General features: G+C 38.8%; 1 protein-coding gene across 11 annotated transcripts in view; it reads left to right on the top strand.

Annotated features, from left to right (window-relative positions):
* Positions 1-21,900, top strand: part of SOX5 (SRY-box transcription factor 5) — a 649,933-nt gene that overhangs the window by 385,815 nt on the left and 242,218 nt on the right. For 8 of the 11 annotated variants that reach the window (XM_052789110.1, XM_052789111.1, XM_052789113.1 and 5 more), the window contains one exon: positions 6,329-6,560. In XM_052789110.1, coding sequence (XP_052645070.1) covers positions 6,330-6,560 — 231 coding nt within the window. In that variant the 5' untranslated portion in view covers position 6,329. The remainder of the gene's footprint in view (positions 1-6,328; positions 6,561-21,900) is intronic. The other 3 variants (XM_052789117.1, XM_052789115.1, XM_052789114.1) reach the window with 1 other exon arrangement.

Here is a 21,900-nt window from a genome sequence, read left to right as displayed (position 1 = left end):
GTGACAGATGAGAGTATGTTCCATGCATATTTTGTATTGATTAGCAGATTAGAGGTGTTTGCTTCTTTTTTGCCTTTTTTTTTAATTGTAAAATTACTTCAGTAAAGAATTCCAAACCAGGCTGTAAATGACTCAAAGATATTGCCAAGTGAAGTCTGTTTTTAGTGGTATGTGTAGAAACAAGTTGGGCTTGCAGTTCCCAGTGGGACAGAGTGTGGGAGTCTGCCACCCTTACTCATGTTGAGTAATACCTTATTACACAAGTAATCCTGTCAAAATGAACAGAGTTGGGGTTTTTTAAAGGTACTAGTTATTGAGCGTACATAAATAATGAATGAATTTGGGGCCAAAGTGGAATGGAGACAGTCATTGGTACTAACTAGCACCTTTTGCTTGGACTGTCTGTAGAGAGAACATAGCTTCAATAAACCTGGGAATATGAACCTTATTATTTATTATTAGTTATTAGTACTAAACATGGTCAGAGATGAGGCAGATGTATTGCTGACATTTTGGATAAGCTTGTGTTTGTGCTTCTATATGTGTGTGTGTATATGCTTACGCATTAGATATATGTAATATTGCTGCTGTCTGTAATCGTAAGTATTTCCTTTGGAAAAGCAGAGTCTGCAGATTTCCAACATGTACTTTAATTAGAGGGAAATATCCCTGCAGATCAGGAGGAGAGTCGGATTGAATCCCATTGAAGTTCAGGGACTAGTTTAGCGTGTAACATTTGGTTTGGACGTAGGCTGTGTGAGCGAGTAAATTCTTGATGCTGTTGGTAGCTGGAATGACCCCTCCGCACTGCTGCTGGAGGATCAGATCTGCTCATCTTGTCCTTGTGCATCTCTTCAGAATACAGTTCTGTGCCTGTCTCCGATGTATGGGGCCGAGTGATTTAAACTCTACCCATGAGAAAGACTTAGTTTATAGCTGCCAGAGAAACTCAAGGGGTGAACATTTTCATGCCGATTCAGAAACTGGCTGTCCGACTCCAGTCAGGCACTGTCACGCCTAGTTATGGTGAGAAAACAACAATGCCTCTCTTGATAAAGGAAAAAAAAGAAAGTCTTGCACAATCAAAATTTTGACATACAATTTAAATCATCTCTCTACATCCCGTGGACTTGGAGCTGTCAAAAAGGCAAAGCCTGTGTTTGAATGGAAAAGCTTTTTATTTCTTTAAAAAGTGTACCAACTATAATTATCCATAACTATGCAGGCCTGTTTTAATGCTGTTTTATAATTACAGGTCTTAATGCTAGATTATACAAAGTCATTTATAAATAGTCAGAACAGAGGGACTTTGGGAGTTTTTAACCTGTAGATTGCTGTGGGTTGTGGCAGCTGACGGGATTTTGCCTGTATACGTATGGGGTGAGCTGTGTAATGATTGATGAATCCCTTAATTAACTCCCAACAAGTTAAGATTTATGGCCTCATATCTTTTTCTCCTGACACATCTGTGTTTGTCACTTCTGAAGACATGGATAAGCCATTTCTCCAAAAGCTTTTGTGGGTATCTGAAATGTTTCTGAGGTATTTTGCTTAATGTAACAAGATTAGAGTTTTATGACATGAAATTTATGAAATTTTATGGCATGAGCAATCAAATTGGGATGGATGCTGTTTGTGTGCTAGAGGGCACTATCTCCTTGAATACTGGATACCATTTTAGATTTATTTTGGGTATACAATCATGTATGAAATGAACCAAAACCAATGAACAAATGGAAATGTAGTAGGGACACTTAAATGAGGTTCTGTTAAAAATAATAATAATAAAAAAAAATAGAGCTGTAGAAAGATCACTTTTGTGAGGCATTGAACTCCAGGAGAAAACAAACAAACAAACAAAATAATGTTATTTGGTAGCCTGTTATTTGGATGGAACCAATAGTTGTAGATGGCACGAGGAGACAATTCATGTGGATGCAGTGTAGCTCTTACTCTCTCCAGTAGGAAAATCCAGCCTTGCTGAAGTCAGTCCAAAACAACTGAGATCAATAGACACAGGGTATCAGTTTAAGCCTACAAAGAGTCTGTTGTAAATTGAAGGGGAGTAAAGAAATACGTGGAGAAGCTATTGTAAGATGAATCGCATCAAATATTTGTGGCATAAGAGTGAGTTAGAGGAGTGAGATTTTACTTCCCTGAAAAAAAACATTCCTGCTACCAGGAAAAGCATTTATTTAATGAAAATTTAACAAAAGGCATGTTTTTTACTGCAATTTCTGCATATTAAAAAGCCTTTCTAAAAACAGAAGACTCTTTTTACGAGAAACAGGGTCCTATTTGAATTCATCACCAGAACTAAATCTTCAGTTCCATCCTAACCACTGATAAAAATCAAGTATGGGGATATGTTTCATAACTCCAATGTGTCTCTACAGTGGTCTGAGTACTGCCTGTGTCCCACTGTGTCTGAACTTTGCAGATTTAGGTTGTCTAAAAAATTACTATTTAACTATTCATATTCAGTAGAAATGATTAATGACAGTTCAAAATGCAACTCCTCCTGCAAGTCTTAAGTTGCAACAGATTTCATCTGCAGAGACACCCTTTTACATTCAGAATCTGGTCCACCGTATTGCTACTTTTCTGAGAGTTATATCTTGGGGTTTTGTTGGGGTTTTTTAATCCTATCCATAAGTTGTTCAAGGAAACTAATGTTTCCTCTCTCATTGTAAACCTTCTTTCAGAGGGGTGTAATTGAAAACCCTTCTGAGTTTAAACTAGTTTGAGGAAAAGATCTTGAAGTCATGTAAGCTGTAAACTGTCGTGTTATCATTGAGGGTAGATCCAGGTTGTTTGCAGTCCTTTGTGAGATGGGATAATTCCAGTCCTTCATTAGACCTAGATCTGTTTAAAAGAGCTCAGTTTCAGATAACGTTGTTACTCAGAATTTAGCAGTTTCCCTTTCTTTATTGTTTATAATGGCAAGTCTACTTGCATCTCAGATACAGAATCTGTTAAGACCTAGTATTAGCTCAGTAGGAAAATGAAGATACATGAAAAGAAGAGAATTTAAGGATACACAGTGAGGGAGCATTTCAAATTCAGAAGAGGGACCAATAAAGCTGTAGAAATAATGAAAGACCATCTGTGAATGTATTTACCTTGTATCATGTTGTTTTCTGCTTGTGAACCTATGGGAGATTTGATCCTTTACTGCTACAGGCTTTGATAGTTACTGTCCTTTTGGAAGACATTTCCAAAAGTAGATACAGATTTAGTTATTTATTTAAACCTTCCATTTTCTTGTGGAAATTTCCCAGATATTTATAAGGAGTAAGTAATTTCTGCGAAACTCTGATGTTTGTGTTTGATGTTAAAGGGGACGATGAGATTTCTGACAAGGCCAGATTATGCCTAACTCATGTTGCTATGGACAGAGCTACCTGAAGACAATTTGCAGTCATCTGAGCTGTGTGACCCTTATCTAGGGTTGTGCATTCATTTCTTTGAGTGTCCTAGTCACTTGGAAGATTATTGCAGATTAAATCCTTAACTTCTGTGCCTTAGCCATTTTAGCTATTTGTTAGCCTTCTAGGATTGTGATGGGCATGTGGCTTGTAATTTAAACTGGATCTTTTAAGAGCTGCATGAGGAAGGAAGAAGTTTCTTCTTCCCTCTCTAGTATCGCTGTAGATTGGCCTACAGTGCAACCCATAGGTTTTCATTTTAGATTAAAAAAATAATAATCTCTGTTATTGCTAGTGCATGGAGGTGGTCACCTCTATTAAACCACAACACCTTCCTTGCCTGTTTTTATGAATTCCCTGCAGAAAATGATATCATCCCTGTTGGGAGCAGTGACAAGCAGAAGGAGATGATGATCTGCAGCATGCTAACTGAACACAGTACAGGAAACCATGTATTCACTTACAAAGTTAGCAGAAGAGCTTTATTTCAACATGATAGTCAAACTTTCCTTGTGAAGCAATGTGACAGAATCTGGATTATTCTGAGTTAACAGCAGTAGGAGTTTTTAACACAATTTGGGTATATAGTATATAATACAAATCATCAATACAAAGGAAGGCATCCTCTCTCTATTTTATTGTCGAAGGGAATTGTAGTGGAGACTTCTGTAGGTGGTTTACAATATTTTCGGTCATCTTATCGAATATAAATGTCCTAAAGTGTAGAACATTATTGCGGCATGATTGACAAATGATTTTGAGTCCCTCTCTTTTTGTTTGCCAAAATTGAGACAACCACTTAGTGCTGATGTTCAGAAAGAGAGATTGTGTAAAAACCCAAGCTTGTATTAAGGCAGTGTTGAAATGAGTAACCAAAATGTTACACTGAGAATCAATAGCAAATGTGTATCTTGGTGCAGTGCAATGCAGAGTATGAATAATTCACATTAACTTCAGGAGGGAGTTGCATGGTTTCTGCAGAAGAAAAGCTTGGGATCTGTCACGTCAAACATAGCTGTAAAATGCTGAATTCAGTGGGCTAGTAGAAAACTGCCAGTGAGAGTCTATCTGTTGATCTCTGTCTTTATACATATGCTTTGCTACAGACACGTAGGTGGGAAAGCCTAGAAGACAGAATTCAGGTAGGATGTATGAAGTGTTAGTCTGTTGGACTAAGTCAAACATTAATAGAAAATACAGATTGCTTCTCTATGTACAGGCAATAGGTGGTGTTCAGAACAGGCGATGTGCAGCTGAGTATAGGTTCTGGTAGGGATTTTTTTGTTTGAGTTTTGGTTTTGTTTTGTTGGGTTGTGTTTTTGTTTTTGTTTTTTTTTAAATATCTAACTTGGCTCAGGAGGCGAAGCTCAAAATGAGATCATTAGAAACAAAATAAGTCCTAACAAAGGGCTGTTTAAAGTCGCTGTTTGTTTTCAGACCCAGTTGACTGCTGCTAAGAACCATTTCGTGCTCAATATGCCAAATCGTATGGACATGCTCTACCTCACAGCAGCCCCACACATGGTTCAAGAGGCTGCTGGGCTTTTGAAATGCAGTCCTTTAACTGTGAAGTGGAAAATCAAAATGGGGTAATTAGAATCATAAATACTAGATTTTTGAGGAGGAGCAGTATTACTTCAGCCTGTCTTTTCAACTTTTATGTACAATAGTCTTCAGTTTTCTTGTTCATAACTTCCTATTTTCTATGAAATGTTTCTGTTTTTTTCTTCTTCTTTTGACTATGCCTATAGGATTTCTTATTTCTCGTTCCACTCCTTATTACAGATGCCCCTGCTTAGCACAGTGGCCTGTTATACCATCCATGCACATACCCTGATTTTCATGAACAATGTTGCTGTAATTAATCCCAGAAGTCGACTGCATTTTAATACTTCACTGGACCCCTCTATTTTGAAGACCAAGCTGGAAGTGTTCTGGGTTCAGATTGTCCTGTAAGATTTTCAGTAGTGCCTGCTTTGGATGAAAGCTGGATTTTCCAATGACATAAGGATTCTTTTAGTCTTTCTAAAAGTTGAAGATACACACACATGCTATCAGAACAGTGTTATCAGGCAGTCTCAAAAAATTCGGAATGTGGGCCTGAATTTTAAGTCAAGATTTGTGTGTGATTTTTACAATGTGTGCTGTATGTATCTTCCTTGTGTATCCTTTTTTATATAGATACAGATGTAAATTACATGTGTGCTTTCCTGATCTGGCTATAGGTAGGAAGTACAGGGTATCTTGACAGCAAATCTTCATCTACTTAAGTGCAACCCTGAATTTGTCTTGTCAAGAAGCTTAGATTATTAATGTCCAAATGTTTAATTGCTTAACTATCCCAGATTGGTGAACCTGAAAAGATTCTTGCAACATGACTGTAACACTGTGTTGTTCACATGGGTGAAGTTTTATAAACACAGACGTTTTGGCTTGCTAGCAAGTTATTTTATTTTATTTTACTTTATTTTTTTTTATCAGTTATGGTTAAATACATGCGGCTGATTATTCCTTAAAAGCTAAGTGGACAATAGCTTGTATCGGGAGACATTCTATCTTCTTACAGTCTCTTGCAAACACAAAACCAGATGGGTATTTTTTTAAAGGAATTGCATTTCATTATACAGTTGTCTTAGGTGAATTTTCATGTTTAAGAAGCCAGAATACAAGAGAGTGCTATATTAGTGTATTATTCTCACAACAAACAAGCCACTGTTCTGTTGCTACCTGCTTGGCCATTGTTCCCAATTGTGTATGCTTTGCAGTGGTATTTGGATGGTTTCCTGCTCTCTGCCAGCACAAAAAAGGCATTTCTGTTACAATGGCCCCTAACCACACAATGACGGCATTAAGGATTTATTTGGAGGTTTCATTATTTTCTCCTCTTTTGTTCCTTCCAGGATGTCTTCCAAGCGACCAGCCTCTCCGTATGGGGAAGCAGATGGAGAGGTAGCCATGGTGACAAGCAGACAGAAAGTGGGAGAAGAGGAGAGTGACGGGCTCCCAGCCTTTCACCTTCCCTTGCATGTGAGTTTTCCCAACAAGCCTCACTCTGAGGAATTTCAGCCAGTTTCTCTGCTGACGCAAGAGAACTGTGGCCATAGGACTCCCACTTCTCAGCACAACACAATGGTAGGTTTGCTGATGGTCTATTGTGCTTACATCCATTCTTTGAATTCTGCCTCTACAGTAGTTTGGCATCCAGATCTGTACTTTATGGAGTATACAATGCACAGTTACACGTACAGAACATGCTACAATAATGTGAAAGCTTTGACCTAGCTGGACTGCCGTTACCCTCCACTACAAATGCTAAATCACTTGCAGTGCAAACTCCACTTTTCCTCACCTTTGCCTGCTGGCATTTAGGGTGATAAAATTTTTTAGCTATAGTGATGCGAATTTGAAGTGTATGTGTTCGCCAAACAGTAAATGGGTTTGGAATACTGTAAGTGAGAGTCATGTTTGGCGTGGGGTCTGAAATATCACCCCAATGCCAAGTTTATGCAGTAGTAAGGCACGGAAGTCTGTGTAAAGGGTAAAAAAATAAAAGCAACTTTGGATTCTGCCGGTTTTAAAAATTCACGTCTGATGTGTATTTCACATACCACAGACACCTATAAGAAAATTTGCTGTGCTTATGGAATTAAATCAGCCTTCCACTTTTTCACTTGTGAATTCCCACCTTTTTGTGCACTTTACAAGTGACACTGTGCACTTTACAAGTGACACTGTGCACTTAATTTGTTACGTTTAACAGACCACTGGAAGTCCAGAACTGGCTTTATCGAAAAGCAGACAAACAAAAGAACAAAAAGCAATGCCATGTTCCTCACTAGTGTCGTAGTGTCACTATTGTAATGTGACGTGTTTGGGCCCTTCATGCAGAGTACTGTGATTCATTTTTATAAAGGTTGAAAGGTGCAGGGAAAGGCATTGAAACCCCAGGAGGACTTAGGCACCTCGACAAAGCCATCTATTGTGAACACACTTACACAGTTCTTGCCTGTTTACAAATTGACTGTAACTTTTCTCTTAGTCCCCCACTTTGACAAGGGCACTGACAATTTCACTTTAAGTGAAGATAATGAATGGACCTGCATATTTAAAGGCTTTTAAAGAGGCATTGCAAAATAGGTGATAGTGTATTCTCATAAAAGCCTGCAACAGCTCCATAGTGGTATTTAAGCCCTTACAGCTCATTACGCATATGTAACAAGCCCTAAGTAAAAAGCCCTTAGGGATTATTATTTCTCATAGGACCAAGTCACTGAATGTTCACTGAAGCTGCTCTTGTAGACAAAATATCTCACGATCCTGATCCATTTTTGTTCCTTTTTGGACTAAGGCTTAAGTTCAAGCAGTGGTTTGGAATATTTAATTTTATTTTGTGTTATTGGAACTCTAAATGAAGAAAGAAGGTAATTGGAAAAATTACTCATGGGCAGACATGTCATTATCATTTTCTAGCTTGTTTACCTCTCATCCTTTATCATATGTTTTATGGAGATGTAATTCGTTCATATACAGTTCCAGCCAATGGGATGTTAGGATATGTAACCAGTGTATGAGCTTTGCTGTATTTTGGCCTATTTTAAGAAAGTATACTGAAGGTAAGGAGTTGTTCCTGAAAACATTTAAGTCAATAGATAAACTGTTGATGACACCAGTACTGTAGAATCAGAGCCTAATGAAATAAAAACTCATTGTCTTCTAAGGAACCCAGCAGGACTATTTTAACTATGCCTCACTGAAACACTTAACTGCTCTTTAACGGATTTTAACTAGCTTCTTTATTCATTTATATTTTTTAAGACCAAAAAGTTTAGCTGATCATCTAGTGTTACTTCCTGCTAGGAAGGCTATATTTAATGTGATGCCAAAACAGCGTGTTCTGTGTCTTTATAATACAAGATACTGAATTGTTGCATGTTTTATACCGTTTTGCTGTAGTAGTGAGATGATGTAGGCTTATCTGAAGCATGTTTGGGGGATTGTACGGACTGGTTTTTTCTTCATATATATTTTAAGAAACTTGCCAGTTTGTATGAATGTGACATTTTGGTAATATCTCTCTCTTAGTGAGGAGTGTCTTGTAAAAATCATTATCAGGTAGGTCAGAAAGGATGTAGCCTGTGTGTCTCCAGAAAGAAGGAAGTGATCAGTATAAATGAGTAAAATATACATAATCACTCCTTCTGCTGTTGTGGTATGTAGTTATAAGAAGGAGGTAACTGAACCTGGTGCTTGCATAACTTTTAAATGACTTCAATTTGGGTGATTAGCAGTTATGAAAGTCATTCCCAAAGGGTATTCACTTTGGTAGCATTATAGAGGTAATTTTTATACTGTTTGAATTGACATTCTGTGCTATTTTATAGTCTCTGGGAAGCAAATCCAGGCGTATGCACATATGCACACAGCGCCACAAAGTGCGGTCCAATACAGTTTTACTGATAAAGCTCCAGCAGTGTGCTTCACGCTACTTAATAGCTTGTCAGCTGCACTACTACACCTACTGACCGAGTCTGCAAGTGACTATGGAGTTCTTGTTTTGCAGCTGCATGCTGTCCTTAGCAGGGTACACCTTTACAGGTCTCTCCGATGTCCGATAAGACAGGATCAGACATACAGCCAGTCTGAATCATGTAGTGCATCACTCTGCTGCACCCTCCTAAACTATACTGCTTTGTGCGTGATTGTTGGCTAAGACCCTTCTCTGAAGGGATTCTTAGATAGACATGGTATAGATCCAGAGAGATCTTTCTGTGTTAGCTCCATGTGCAACACCCATTTGGCTTAGGGAACAATCTCAGCAGAAGAAAGCCACAGCCAAGGGATCTGGAAAGGGTATGGACTTACACAGCTTTGTCTCATCAGTAGGCTGCGTAGCTGAATTCCTCTTGTCACCACAGCTGTCCCTGCCTCCTCGTATTTTGCCTCTCACCACTGGGTCGTGAAGGGACAGTTAGGAAAACAATTTCACCCTCAAGAATCAATTTCTTGGCCTCACTTTTCTAGCTGCTAATTGACCCTCTCTTTCTTAGGTTACTTCTAGCTGTGCTTCCTTTTACAAGTCCTGCCAGCTGGGACATCCTAGGATCCTTAAGGTAAAGGGCTGATTGTACCAGACTGATGATAACTCAACAGTTTACCCCCTTAGACTTTTGAAGATTCACCCTGTTGCACTTCACCAAGTTGTAACAATTGCCAACTTAGAGACACAGCTCAGAATGCTGGGTAAATTCTTATAAAAGGAGGGCAAAATCCCTAGAAAGAAACCTTCAAACCTAACCAGAATTGACAAAAACCTGCAAACCCCATCTTCCCATCAAAATGAACAGGGTATTTCTGAGGATGCTGGAACTGCAGCCAGAGAAGGGTTAGTGCTGTGGGTGCAAACTGAGATGCAGAAGGCTCCATCCGAACATCAGGAAATGCCTTTTACTGTGAGGGTGACTGAGCATAGGAACAGGTTGCCCAGGAAGGTTGTGGAGTTTCCATCTTTGGAGATATTCAAAAGCAGTCTGGACACGGTCCTGGGTAACTGACTCTAGGTGGCCCTGCTTGAGGAGGGGGTTGGACCAGATGACCTCTGGAGGTCCCTTCTAACCGTTCTGTGGTTTTGTGAAAGGCAGGGGCAACTCTATCCCAAACTCTCTTCCTCTTGATAGAAGAAACTAGATACTTATTGTAAGTAAGAAACAATATTTTGGACAAACAAAACAATAATTTACCAGACTTGAACCAAAGGCTCAGCAGAAAATAAAAGACAAATAATTTGACCTAGAATATATCCGAGAGTCCCCTTAGGATGTTTGTAGCAGGCAATAAGCTTAGTGGTGAAACACTTGAGGATTACAGTATCAGTCAATATCTCTTCTGAAGAAACCTATTAAGGCTACAGTATTTGGATAGCACAGGTAGTTGTTAGCTCATCTAAGTTGGAAGGATTTATTTTCTTTATTTCTATTTGTCTGCCTTACTATGTTGCTTTTGCCACTCTGAAGACTACTGATCTCGCCAGCGGTGTCTGTGTGCTAATTTCTGAAAATAAGAGATGTCAAAGCTAAAAGCGCTAATTAAAGTATACCACAGGCATGGTGTACTGTGGTCAAATTCGACTGTTCTTCTTAACTGTAGAATATCAGTCAAATGCTGGATGAGATTAAAAAAAAAAAAAAGGAAGTTCTGACCAAAAGATCAAACTGGTAAAGTATAATTTTGCCACTGTCCAGTTGTTCCAAACTCTGTGACTGCACTGCTAGCCCACATTTGTCCTGCACTTTCAGTGGGATTTAGAGTTCATTTTCAGCAGTGCTGTTAATTGATAGGAAATATTACAGTGCACTGTTAAGTAGCTTTATTGCTTCACACGAAAAAATGTTGCATTTCTGTGGTGATTGAAGTTATTCCTCTGTAACTTGGGAATAATATTAAGAAATTTTGGTCATATTAAGAACAACATTACTACTGGTCAAAGAGCTTACTGATACGTTGCTTCATGTTTTTCCTCCACTTGACCAAAATAAAAGGTTGTTTAATGCTGCGTTTGAATTCTCTTATCACATACATGCTGGCCTGCACTTCACCTGTTGGTCAGGGGTCATCAGCATGTGAATAGTACTGGATCAGAACAACATGCGGCTACAGCATTTAGCTACTATTCAGAAGTTGCGAAGAGAATGGAAATATGAATGCATATAGCTTTTTAAAAAGTCAAATAGGACTCTAATTATACTGAGCTAAAGAATGCCTATTAAAAAAAAACCACAGTGGTTTTAGAGAAATTTTAATTTCCAGTGTACCTTTGTGCATCAAGCTTAGGATAAGTTATTGTGATGGTACAATGCACAGTGTTGTGAACACCAGTGCCGTTATTGTGCCAGCTCTAATAATGAGAATTTCATTGTTTGGGGAGAGCAGTCTCCTACACTCTAGACAAAAGTGTAATTACTTTTGAACGATGTGGAATGTGCTCAGTTTAATAGCACGGAGAATAGATTCACAAAGATTCAGATAAAGCTAGCTTGGAAGCCATATGTGCAATGTGGCAGTATGAAATTGTTAGCAGGCACCATAATTACAACACACACACACACACAATTTCACAGTTTAAACTATAAACTGTTGTTTTTGTAAGAGATAGAGAGGCTTATCTGAACAAGACTAGTTCAATTAAAACAAAGCAGAAATGGTGGTAAGTTTGCATTTGTCTTCTTTTGATGTTCTTTCCTTCCTCTCTTAATGGTAAATTGATATTTATAAGACGATGAAATTGCATTGTTAAAAACATTGCATTATAAATGTCATCACAAAAGTAGCACATGAAGGCAGTTTCCACAGATACAATTTCAGGCTTGTATCAAGAATTTGATCTTTTCAATCTTTACACTTGCACTGTTTCAGAGAATGACTCTGTGGGCTATTAGGAAAGGAAACAAATAAAGAAGAATCAGCCAGGACCCATCAAACAGCTGTAGAAGTTGCCTACTGCATCATTTAGTCCAGACCCTAGAAAACTCTGCAGTCCTTGAGAACCAGTCATGATGGAGCCAGAAAAAGCTTTGATGCCTCTCGTATCTGCCTGACAAAGTATCTTCCATTTAAGTTATTATAACGTGCTTATCCTCCTTGTCATGATCTGTATTCTCCTGGCTCTCCAATCCTGTCCCATCTATGTATGTAAGTAATGCTGACAGTATTTAGCAATTGCTTGCAAACTACTTGTTGTGCAGGTCCTGTATAGGGCAGGTAAAAAAAAAAAGTTTTCATTCTTCAGGTGAGGCAGGGATCAAAGCCATAGTGCAATTCAGGAGCAGCAGGCTAGTTTATGGAAGTTCCCTTGGTTTTTTTCTACCACTCTCTTAATACGGTAAGTTTTGCTTACTTGTGGCCATGGAGAAATAGAGTGGATATATCATTCCAGCTGAAGTCAGTGGGCAGAAAGACTGGCTGAAGCTTGAGATGACACACTGGTGTTTTGATCAGACTCTGAAAGGTCCAAAGGTTGGTTAGGGGACAATAAATAAGTAATGAAGTAGGAAAACATTTTTTTTTTCCCCAAGCAGGAGGGTTAGAACTACATTTAAAACAATAAATTAACAAATCAAGACCAGACTCATCATCTATAAATTGCCTGAAATACAGGGTGCAGATGACTAGTTTTTAAAGGCCACGAAGAGAAGTGGAAACAGCAGTTGTTTGTTTTTGCTGAAGATCATCTTACTGTGAAGCAGTCACGTTTTTAATGGATTCATTTGAATGCAGTTAAGCAGAAAATAATCAACAGAAAAGTAAACACCTTTGTTTTATGGAAGTGCTGGGAACTGTATGTATCCATTGTTTGCAAGTGATTATATGCCTAGGAATCAATTCATTGACTTCATACTGGAAAATATGTTCATTTAAGCTTCTTGCATAAATACTAGTAAAATCTAATTCAAGTGAATAGCTGAAAAATTCCACAGGAAAAAAGATAGGTAAAACCATAGTCGGTAGGAATATTTGAACCAGATGGTCTCTCTTACAATGAAGAGAAAAGAACTATTAAGTGCACTATGAAAAAGATACATAAGCCTTAAAAGAAAAAAAACTTGGTCATCTTTCTAAGCAAAGTAATCTGCCCTAGGACATCCACAGTGGACACAGTTGTTTCCTGCCAAATTAATATCTCAATCCAGACTGCCTTCAGTAAGCAGCTCAGTTTGGGATTACACACATTTACTGAGATCTGCTAGGTAATTTCACTGAGGATTGTATGTTTTTACTGGAAATAGTGCATTGGCCTCACCTCTACCAGATCATCCTAGTAGTATGTGCAGCTTTCATGGCTTGGAAGTGCAGCAGCGTGTCCGCAGCAGTACATTGCAGCCAGTACCCAGAAGACTGGGACAATGATATCTTCCAGAGGGAGGTAGGAGATACAAGATACCACAGATTTGGAACAAAATTTTGAAGCTACCAATTTGAGGAGTGCTGATGAAGAGGAAGACAGGGGTATGGAGAAAGCCCCAGCAGGACTGCAACATTACTTTATAGCAACAACGTAAAGAGACTACATTTAAGTGTTCCTACTTCTTGATACAGCTTTTGCTTTCAGCAGTCAATTCCTAGCTGTGACATAACGTAGGTAGGATCTATGGTATGTCCATTCTACCAGAACTCAAACAATAGCTGTGGACTTCATATGGTTTTGCCAGTCCAGGTCCATCACCTGTCGCACTCTGCCCAAATTTACTCTGAAACGCTGCCTTTTCTTTGTTGATAGTGAATCTTTACAGTGTTGTAGTAAGGCAGAAACCCTGCTGCCAATTAAACACCCAGTTCTCCATGGTTCTGGAAAGAGAAGGCAGCAGAAATTTAGTTAAATTTTCATGCTTTCCCTTTCAGCCAATGGGGTTATCTCCTTTGGCCAAGCTTCTGCACTGTTAAGAAGTTTGTGGCCTTGGGCTGGCAGTGTAACTGCTATCAGAATACAGAGCAGCATACCAGACTTTCGTACTCTCATCTTACGCATGCCTCAAGTTGATTGTATTTTGCCCCCTACATAGTGCAGACTTCTACTTTTTGCACACCACCTTGAGTCATTTTTGCTTCAGTAGTTGCCTGTTCATTTTAGAATTTCCAGAACATTTTCCCCATGTGCTTTCTGTCTGCAGCATATGCTTTTCATATCCACCTTACTTCCTCCAAGTGGCTGGTGTGGCTTTCTCCCTTTCTTTTCACTGCAGGTGAGAAAGCCTTTTTCTCTGTTTCTGGCTTTATAAGAACAGCATTACTCTATCGCTTTCTGTCTGCTTGCAGTTGTCCTCTGAAAACCTTTTTCTGCCTTGCCCATTTTCTTCCTCTGCTTGTAGTCATATTTAACTTAGTCATTTTTATTATTAAATCCATTCTAAAGCCTTTTAGTAAATAGCTCATATGAAGACATTGCACAGTAAAAGAAAGTATTGCACTATTTGCTTGGACAGAATGTCGATAAACTAGAGGATGGTTGGTTTTTGATATGCAGCTCTGCTTTCAGTAGAGGTATACCAAGACTGAAATGCATTGTGAAGTATTGGTGATGGTTTCTTGAGTCTGAGTTGCAAGGAATCTCTGTGATTATCAGCTCTGGCTCCTAGAAGTGCCAGAACCTTCTGCTACACTCAGTACTCACAGTCTTGTTTTACAGTCTCTTCTCTCACTATCAAATGTTTGTGTCCGTAGCAGGATGTCACCCATTGCAGCGACAGTTTGAAGCATTTCTTTCTTTTCTGTCCTTTTAATGGCTGAGTGAAATGCTCTATCATGTTTTTTGCCTTCTCTCTTTAAGTATGTTTTCTCAGGTTATACAAATTTAAGTTGGATTAGGCTGTGCCAAGGCCAGCTTGCTTTCTCTAATTTTTCTTGCCACTGCTAATGCTTTTGCAGATTCACCAAAAGTAATGATGGTTGGAGTGGTAATGAAACTGTGGCTTCAGGCAGTTGCTAGCATTTAAAGTGTCATGTCATCCAGTCATGTTTTTTTTCTTTCATGGAGCTAATGACTTCCTCTTTTCTTGAGTATATCAGTGAAATATCACCACCTTCTCCACTGTAATAAAGGGGTTTATTAATTTTCTCTGGAGATTCATGGCTGGAGAAGGACCTGTGGTAAAACAGACTACAGATTTCAGTATGTGTTTGCTTAAGTATGGGCATCTAACGTAGGTGGGTTAACTCCTAAGGCACGTGCAGAAACCTCTCTACAGGAGAAGATTGACATGCTGCAATGTTTCTGAACCAACCAATGCTCCAAAGCGTTTCAAGACAATTAAAGGGAGGACACAAAATTTCTTAAGTAAAAAGAGTCCTTTATGTCTGGGGTAGCAAGCTTGTCTGAATAGCTTGGCCAGCCTCATTTCCAAATTTTCTTTAACACTGCTCTTTGTTTCTTTTTCTGGTTTAGGTACAGTTGTGTGACCAGATAAGGCATTTTTTGGTCTTCGTAAAGGAGAAGTAGACTTGATGAAGCCTGTGAATTTAGCATCACTAGATAAACCAAGGGGCGTAACTGAGTAGAGTTTGTGCCCAGTTTAACTAAGGATAATTTTTGCCAGAGCAGTGTAAACAAGACTGTTATTATGTGTGGAAAGAGTCTGCTTCAGCATCCTTTTTTTTATGCTTTTAAAACTGAATCCACCCCAAGGAAAAAAACTGCTATAAAGATTAACTTTTTGTAGTTTGTACAGGCAACAGGCAAATTATATAGATTGTCTGAAATAGAACAATAAAATCTAACATCAGACTGTTATTATCTTTATTTATATTGTACCCAGAGCGCGATTTATTTTTATAGAGACAGAAAAAAGAAACATTCCTGCCCCAGAATGCTTAGCTTATGACCCTGTTCCTGCAAAATAATCTGGTTGATTGGAACCTAATGCTGATGGTAGCAAGAGGGAGGGAAGGAGAGGTCACTGACTATAACTCCTTCTGCACATAGCTTTTTGTAGGATTGAAGTTTGATGGCACAAAATAAGAAATATTATAGCAGAAGGTAAAATCCTTCTGACGTCTCAAGTCTGAATTGCTGCAGTAGATTGTATGTGTATCTATACGCCAGGTCGTGTCAGAAGTAGAAGCTCGCACTGCTTTATTAATATTGCTAGCCAGAAATAATACAAAATATCTGTGCTTCAGACACTCCTCTCTGTTGTTACTCAGATTGAATTTAAAGTGCGTGTTTCATTTCTGAAACTGTAAGTGAAACTCCTGTCTTTCTCACTCTCTTCATTTTAAACTGCTGCAGTTGTAATCAGGAGAGTTGCTCAGGTTTGGATCCATCTGTGTTCAAAGGCAGCAGCATTCACTGAGGTTAGCATCTAGCTGCCTAGGATCTGTGGGTCCCCAGAAAACAGCCATACAAACGCCGAGCTTAGTGGATTTAGGACTCTGTAGGAAAGAGTTAGTTTTTTGCATAATTTTCAGTTAAATCTGTGGGCTTTTTTATGGTATATGAGAGCAGTCTCAATAGTAAATTTCTGTTGATTATAGGTCTCGGCGCAGTAAGAGAACATTTTGGCTTTCTCTCATACAGGAAGGAAGTTAGCATAAATGTGGTCACTAACACATAATGTCATGTCAATCACAGTGTCACTTTTGGGGTGAGAATTCAAGGGTGAGGACTGGTCAGACTAAATCTTTACAAAGTGTATGTTCAGAGGTAAGCTAGTAACTTCAGGATTAACTTTATGGTTAATGGAAGTAAATAGGGAATAGCAGAGTGTGATTCATTTTGGCCTAACATAGCTTCTAAGTAGGTCAGAGAAATCACACCCTAGAAGTGCCTATTTTTCTTCATAGGTTACAACTGGGGCTTAGGGTGATAAGCTCAGCTGTTGATCCCTATAGTTTAGAAGTCTGTAGTTAGATAACTTCAACCAAAAAAGCCTTGAGTGAGAGGTAATTGCCTGGCCAGACAGTTTGCTTTTTTGTAAGTAAGTATTTGCTATATAGTGCTTAGCTCTGTTAGGAATATAAAGCATTCTGTACCTCGGAGTTCAAAACTCATTTGAGTTTGTGTCCTGTGTCTGGCTGATGTTAGAGCGTGAGTCCATGGTACAATCTTTACTTTTATAAATACAAAGTCTGCAAATACCCCCTTTTTTTTTATTCTTAAATTTATATTGTCTTGACACAGACAGTAATGCACGTAGAGTGTGAGGGAGAGCAGATTGATCATTCATGATAGTTATATGCATAAGACTTGTTTAAATTCTTTTTAAACCAATTTGATAAATTCTATTGGAAAACAGTTTTTAGAATTTTATATACCTACAAGCAGAATTGAAAATAGTGTGATTCAGTTCTGCAAAGAATACATCTCTGGTAGATGATGTACTTTTCCTGTTTGCTTGTGGCCAGTGTAAACTTAGCTTTCGGGCAGAGACCATCGCTTCAGTTTTGAAGCTGTCAACATGAGTATTGGGTAATACATTGACACAGGGCCACAGTGAATTCCCTAGTTTTCCATGTGGATAAACTAATTTGACTGAAATCTTACTTTTATATTTAGGGCCTGTATCTTTATTTTGCTCTGTAAAATACCACAGTTGTTGGACTCCATACTTGTAATTTCATAAATATTTAAAAAAATGGCAAGTTTTCAGTTTACCGGATGAAATTAGACTGTATTACCAGCTTCCCAGTTGTTGATTTATCATTGGTAACTCCTTTCTCTTGTCTGTGCCTTAATTTATACGCTAATACAATGGAAATGATACTTGTCCTTCATCCATGGTGGTCTGTCTGTGGTCTGTTAGTGTTTCCAAACTCATGGAGATTCTTGAATGCCATACAGTGAGATTGGGGTTCAGTTGACCAAAGTTTAGGCACATAAAAGTTAGGTGTCTGGGCTCTCTTCACAGTTTACAGAAAAAGATAACCACCCTCCTAGAACAACCTTTCCAATCTTAAAATAAGCATCTAAGATAAGAAAGATGAATTACCCTCTGAAAGTGCTTGTCTATTGACTATAGAGGGAGCTTTAATGACTAGTTTAGACTAGTGTCTAATTTGGGGCTAAAGTTAGGTGAGAGTAATCCCATTTACAGTACACAGTGGAGTTAAAGAAATAACACACATTCTTGTATAAATATCGTCTCGTATTTTTGTAGAAGTAACCACGTTCAAGCTCATCTTTTTTTGGGGAGGTGTCTGTGTGAAAATTCTCGCAGACTTCTTTTTTAACCAGCACTGATGGCATTTAGTGAGGTTTTAAGAATTGGATATTCCCTAAAAGCAAACCTTTTGTTGTTTATCCAGGCAGCAATGTTAAGTTCAAATAATAAATTTTACACTTACATGTACAGTTTGAAACGTGTTGGTTAGCAACATGAATCGGAGAACAGAAGCAATCCAACATGCCTTTAAAAGGCTATTTTGAGAAGATTCTCTCAATATTGAAAAATGGTATTGACTGCAGTGGTTTTCCCCATTTTAAATTTAGGGAATTACGTCTCAATTATATTAGAAATTTACGTGCTTAATAAAGCATTCATCGTTCTTACTATCAGCTTCAACAAATGTCTAATTTTATTATTAAATTCAATTCATTAAGAGAACACAGCGTATGTAACCTGTTGTGTCTGAAAGATTTGATTTAGCCTTGCTTGGTCATTTTTATAGCAGTACTGACAAGTCCAAATGGCATGCAAAGGCTTAGCAGATAGACCTAGCAATATATTAGTTAAGAAACTGTAGTTAAGTTCCAGTCTTAGTCTGTAGAAACCTGTCTGCTGTGCTTGTTTTAATTCTATTTATGTCCTCATCTATGTTTAATCCAGAAAGTGGGTATATATACATGTGTGCAGTTTCACATTTTGGCACCGTATTTGGTATATTGTGTGCTGTGACTTGTATCATGCCTGCAGGCCATAGGAAAATGACACAAATTAAATGTGAAGTAGAGAGGAGACATAATTTAAAACTTGCATGATCTAGAGATGCAGTATGGCATATGAGAGTTGCAACATATTGCAAAAAATTCACCCTATTTCCCCAACAAGAAGACCATGTTTTCAGCTGTGCAGGCTGCTGGAGACATAGGCAGCTTTCTTAGCTGTTTGCTTGAAATAGCTGTGATTGCATTTTATTTGAGGCAGTATCATGACCACTGCTACACATGCTCTGTCGTCTTTTCGTTCCTGTCTAACTACACAGGTCAGTGTTCTCCTCTGCCCTCTTCTGTGATTCTGTAATTATATTTATTTTACATAGACATGTGAGTTCCCTTTTCCCTTTTACATATGTTGTTTTGCTTCATGCTGGGAAAACTCCACAGCCTGACAGGGCGCTTTTTTTTCTTTTTCTTTTTTTTTTTTAAGCACTCCAAATTCTATCCAGCTTTAAACTCTTATGTTTATAACCCTGAATATCTCTAAAACGTCTTTACCTAAAACACTTTATGGTTTTATTACCAGGTTTATGCCAGTAATAATATTCACATCAGCTTTCTTAGGGATAATCTTTAAGCAGAACCTAGCAAGAAAGGCTTTGAAAACTATCATTCCCAGGAACGCAAATCTCGGAACATGAAACATCGGTTTAATCGCCCTCTCTGACAACTTAACGCGACAGATTGAAAAATACAAGCCGATATGGAAGTGGGATCAATGGATTATCAAAGTCCTAAACATCTTCTCTTGGGGGGGGGGCCGGGGGCAAGCTTTGGGGTCCATTGGCATGCATAAGACATGAAGTTTGCATAGCTTACCGCAGATCCGATGCTGTCTGACTGGCAGGGAAGTTGAGAGGGAGAGAGAGAGATTTACATGAGGGAACTCAGGGGGCTTTGTCACGGCAATTGTATAAAGTGATATACAGTGCAAATCGACTCGAGCATGTCCCTGGATAGCAGGCGGTTTACAGCCTCTTCGAGCAGAGATTACTGCTTTATCTTGTCATACTAAATTAACGTGGCAGCACACTGTTAAACAGTGGTGACCTCTTCATCTGTGGAAATTGCTGCCTAGAGGAGAGATGGTATTTAAGGCTCTCTTTCTCTCTCTCTTTCTCCCCTCCCCACTTTCTCTCCCTCTCCCCCTCCCTCCCTCCCTCCCTCTCTCTATCTTGTCTTTTTTTCCCTGTAGGGCCCTGAGGCATTTTTGGGTTAGGTTGTAACATTAAAGACAAAAAGAAAGAAAGAAGGGGGGAAGGGAGAGGCTTTTAACATCAAGGTGACAACAGCTATGTGTTAATTGGGCCTTTGTTGTTTGATTAATAGCCACTTTGGTGTAGAATATTAAGACAGTTGTTTGGACAACTTTCTAAAAATGACATGTCCTTTCAGTAAACTGGGATTAAGCAATGTTCTCTGGTCTGCACATTTTAACTCCTTATTGTTACTGCATTTAGTCCTAAGCTTACTGTTATTTAGGAGCGAGCATGCCATCCTCCTCTTCTGGCACCATCCTCAGCTGGCATACGTTGACATAGCTCTCTCCAGTGGCACTCCAGTGAGCGGCCCTCATGCTGGTATTACTGAGGGTCAAGGTGATGAAGATACCACGGAAACGTAGTTGGGCTCCTGTGTTAGACTGTGACAGAGGCTTTTTAGAATTAAATAATCATCCTAGAAATACAGCTAAGTGGGAAAAGGGCCATAGCCCTTTCATCGGGCTGGCAGTGCGATACAGAAGAATGGGAAAAATCAATCTTGCGTTCCCATCTTTTTCAGTAAACTGAGGCGATGAAGGCGAGAATGACATCTCTTCCTTAGACCAGGTTTTCTGTTCCTGATTTTTCTGTTTACTATGCAGTGATTCATTGTGGGTCCAACGCAAAACTCTTTGAAGTCAGTATAAAGACTGCTTTGTCTTTAATAGGCTTTGGATCAAGGCCCACATGACCTTAGGCAAATTATTGCAAATCAGTGTTATGAAGTGCTTTGAAATTTGCAAGCATACATGTCCAAAGGACTAATCTTTGCTGTAATTTTTTATAAGCAGTTGGGAGGCCAGGTGAAGTCACGTTGGCCAGCCTAGCATTGGGGATAGCCATGTGCTGAAAATGGTAACATTATGGCTGCATGTTTGGGTGAAGGAGTCCTTCCCTACCTCTTCCTTTGCTGAATCTTTTAGTCTTTAGCAGGCTCTGGTGCTATGTTGTTGAGGTTATCAGTTGACAAGAGAAAACACTTTTATGCTAAAAACTCAGCACTGACTCTGGGGTGCTATAGGACTTTCACTACTTCAGTCATATGAAGAAAGTTATGGAAGTTTAATGATCTGAGATGGAAAAGGACTTTAAGATCAACTAGCTTGGATTTTTCATAGCTGTAGACAATTGTTCCTTACTGTGAATTTCTTGAGCTGCCACCTACACAGATTCATGCAAAATTCTGTGCATTTTGTATTGTACATTTTGTATGTAACATTTTCAGAGGCAAGCTTTTATTCACTTCTCTGAGATGCCAGCAAAGCTTATTTTTGCAGTAGAATATTTACCATCTGAGATGCAATGTATCTGTGAACACCGATGTTATCATTGTTTTCTTTGGATGAATTTTGAAGGCCATTGAGCTAAGGACTTACACTAGAGATACAGAAAGGACTGACTTCCTGATTTATTATTTTTAGAAATCAATGCATTTGATAATTTATGTACAGCTTACAGAGGCCACGTAAGTGGCTCATGAATCGATCAGCAGCCAGCAAAAATGAAAGCTAATGAGCTCATTTCAATAGCAAGTTGCTCATTAGCAGGTAGGCTCACTGATCTTTCAGGTTTTCCAGTTCAAAGTCGCATGGTCTTTCCATGTTCGTGGAAGAAGTAGTTTCCTTGAAAAGAACAAAACAGAAGAAGGCGGCACAGCAAGGTTTTGAACATTTTCTTGTTGCTTTGACATATACATTTACAGTAAATGCTTGATATTGGGCTGGAGAGGCAGCCACCTAATGGTCTGCAGGGCTAAGTCTGTGCCCATCGCTACAGTACAAACAACTTT

This window comes from Harpia harpyja, chromosome 6, assembly GCF_026419915.1.
Source record: "Harpia harpyja isolate bHarHar1 chromosome 6, bHarHar1 primary haplotype, whole genome shotgun sequence".
NCBI lineage: Eukaryota > Metazoa > Chordata > Aves > Accipitriformes > Accipitridae > Harpia > Harpia harpyja.
This window is presented reverse-complemented; position numbering and strand designations above follow the sequence as displayed.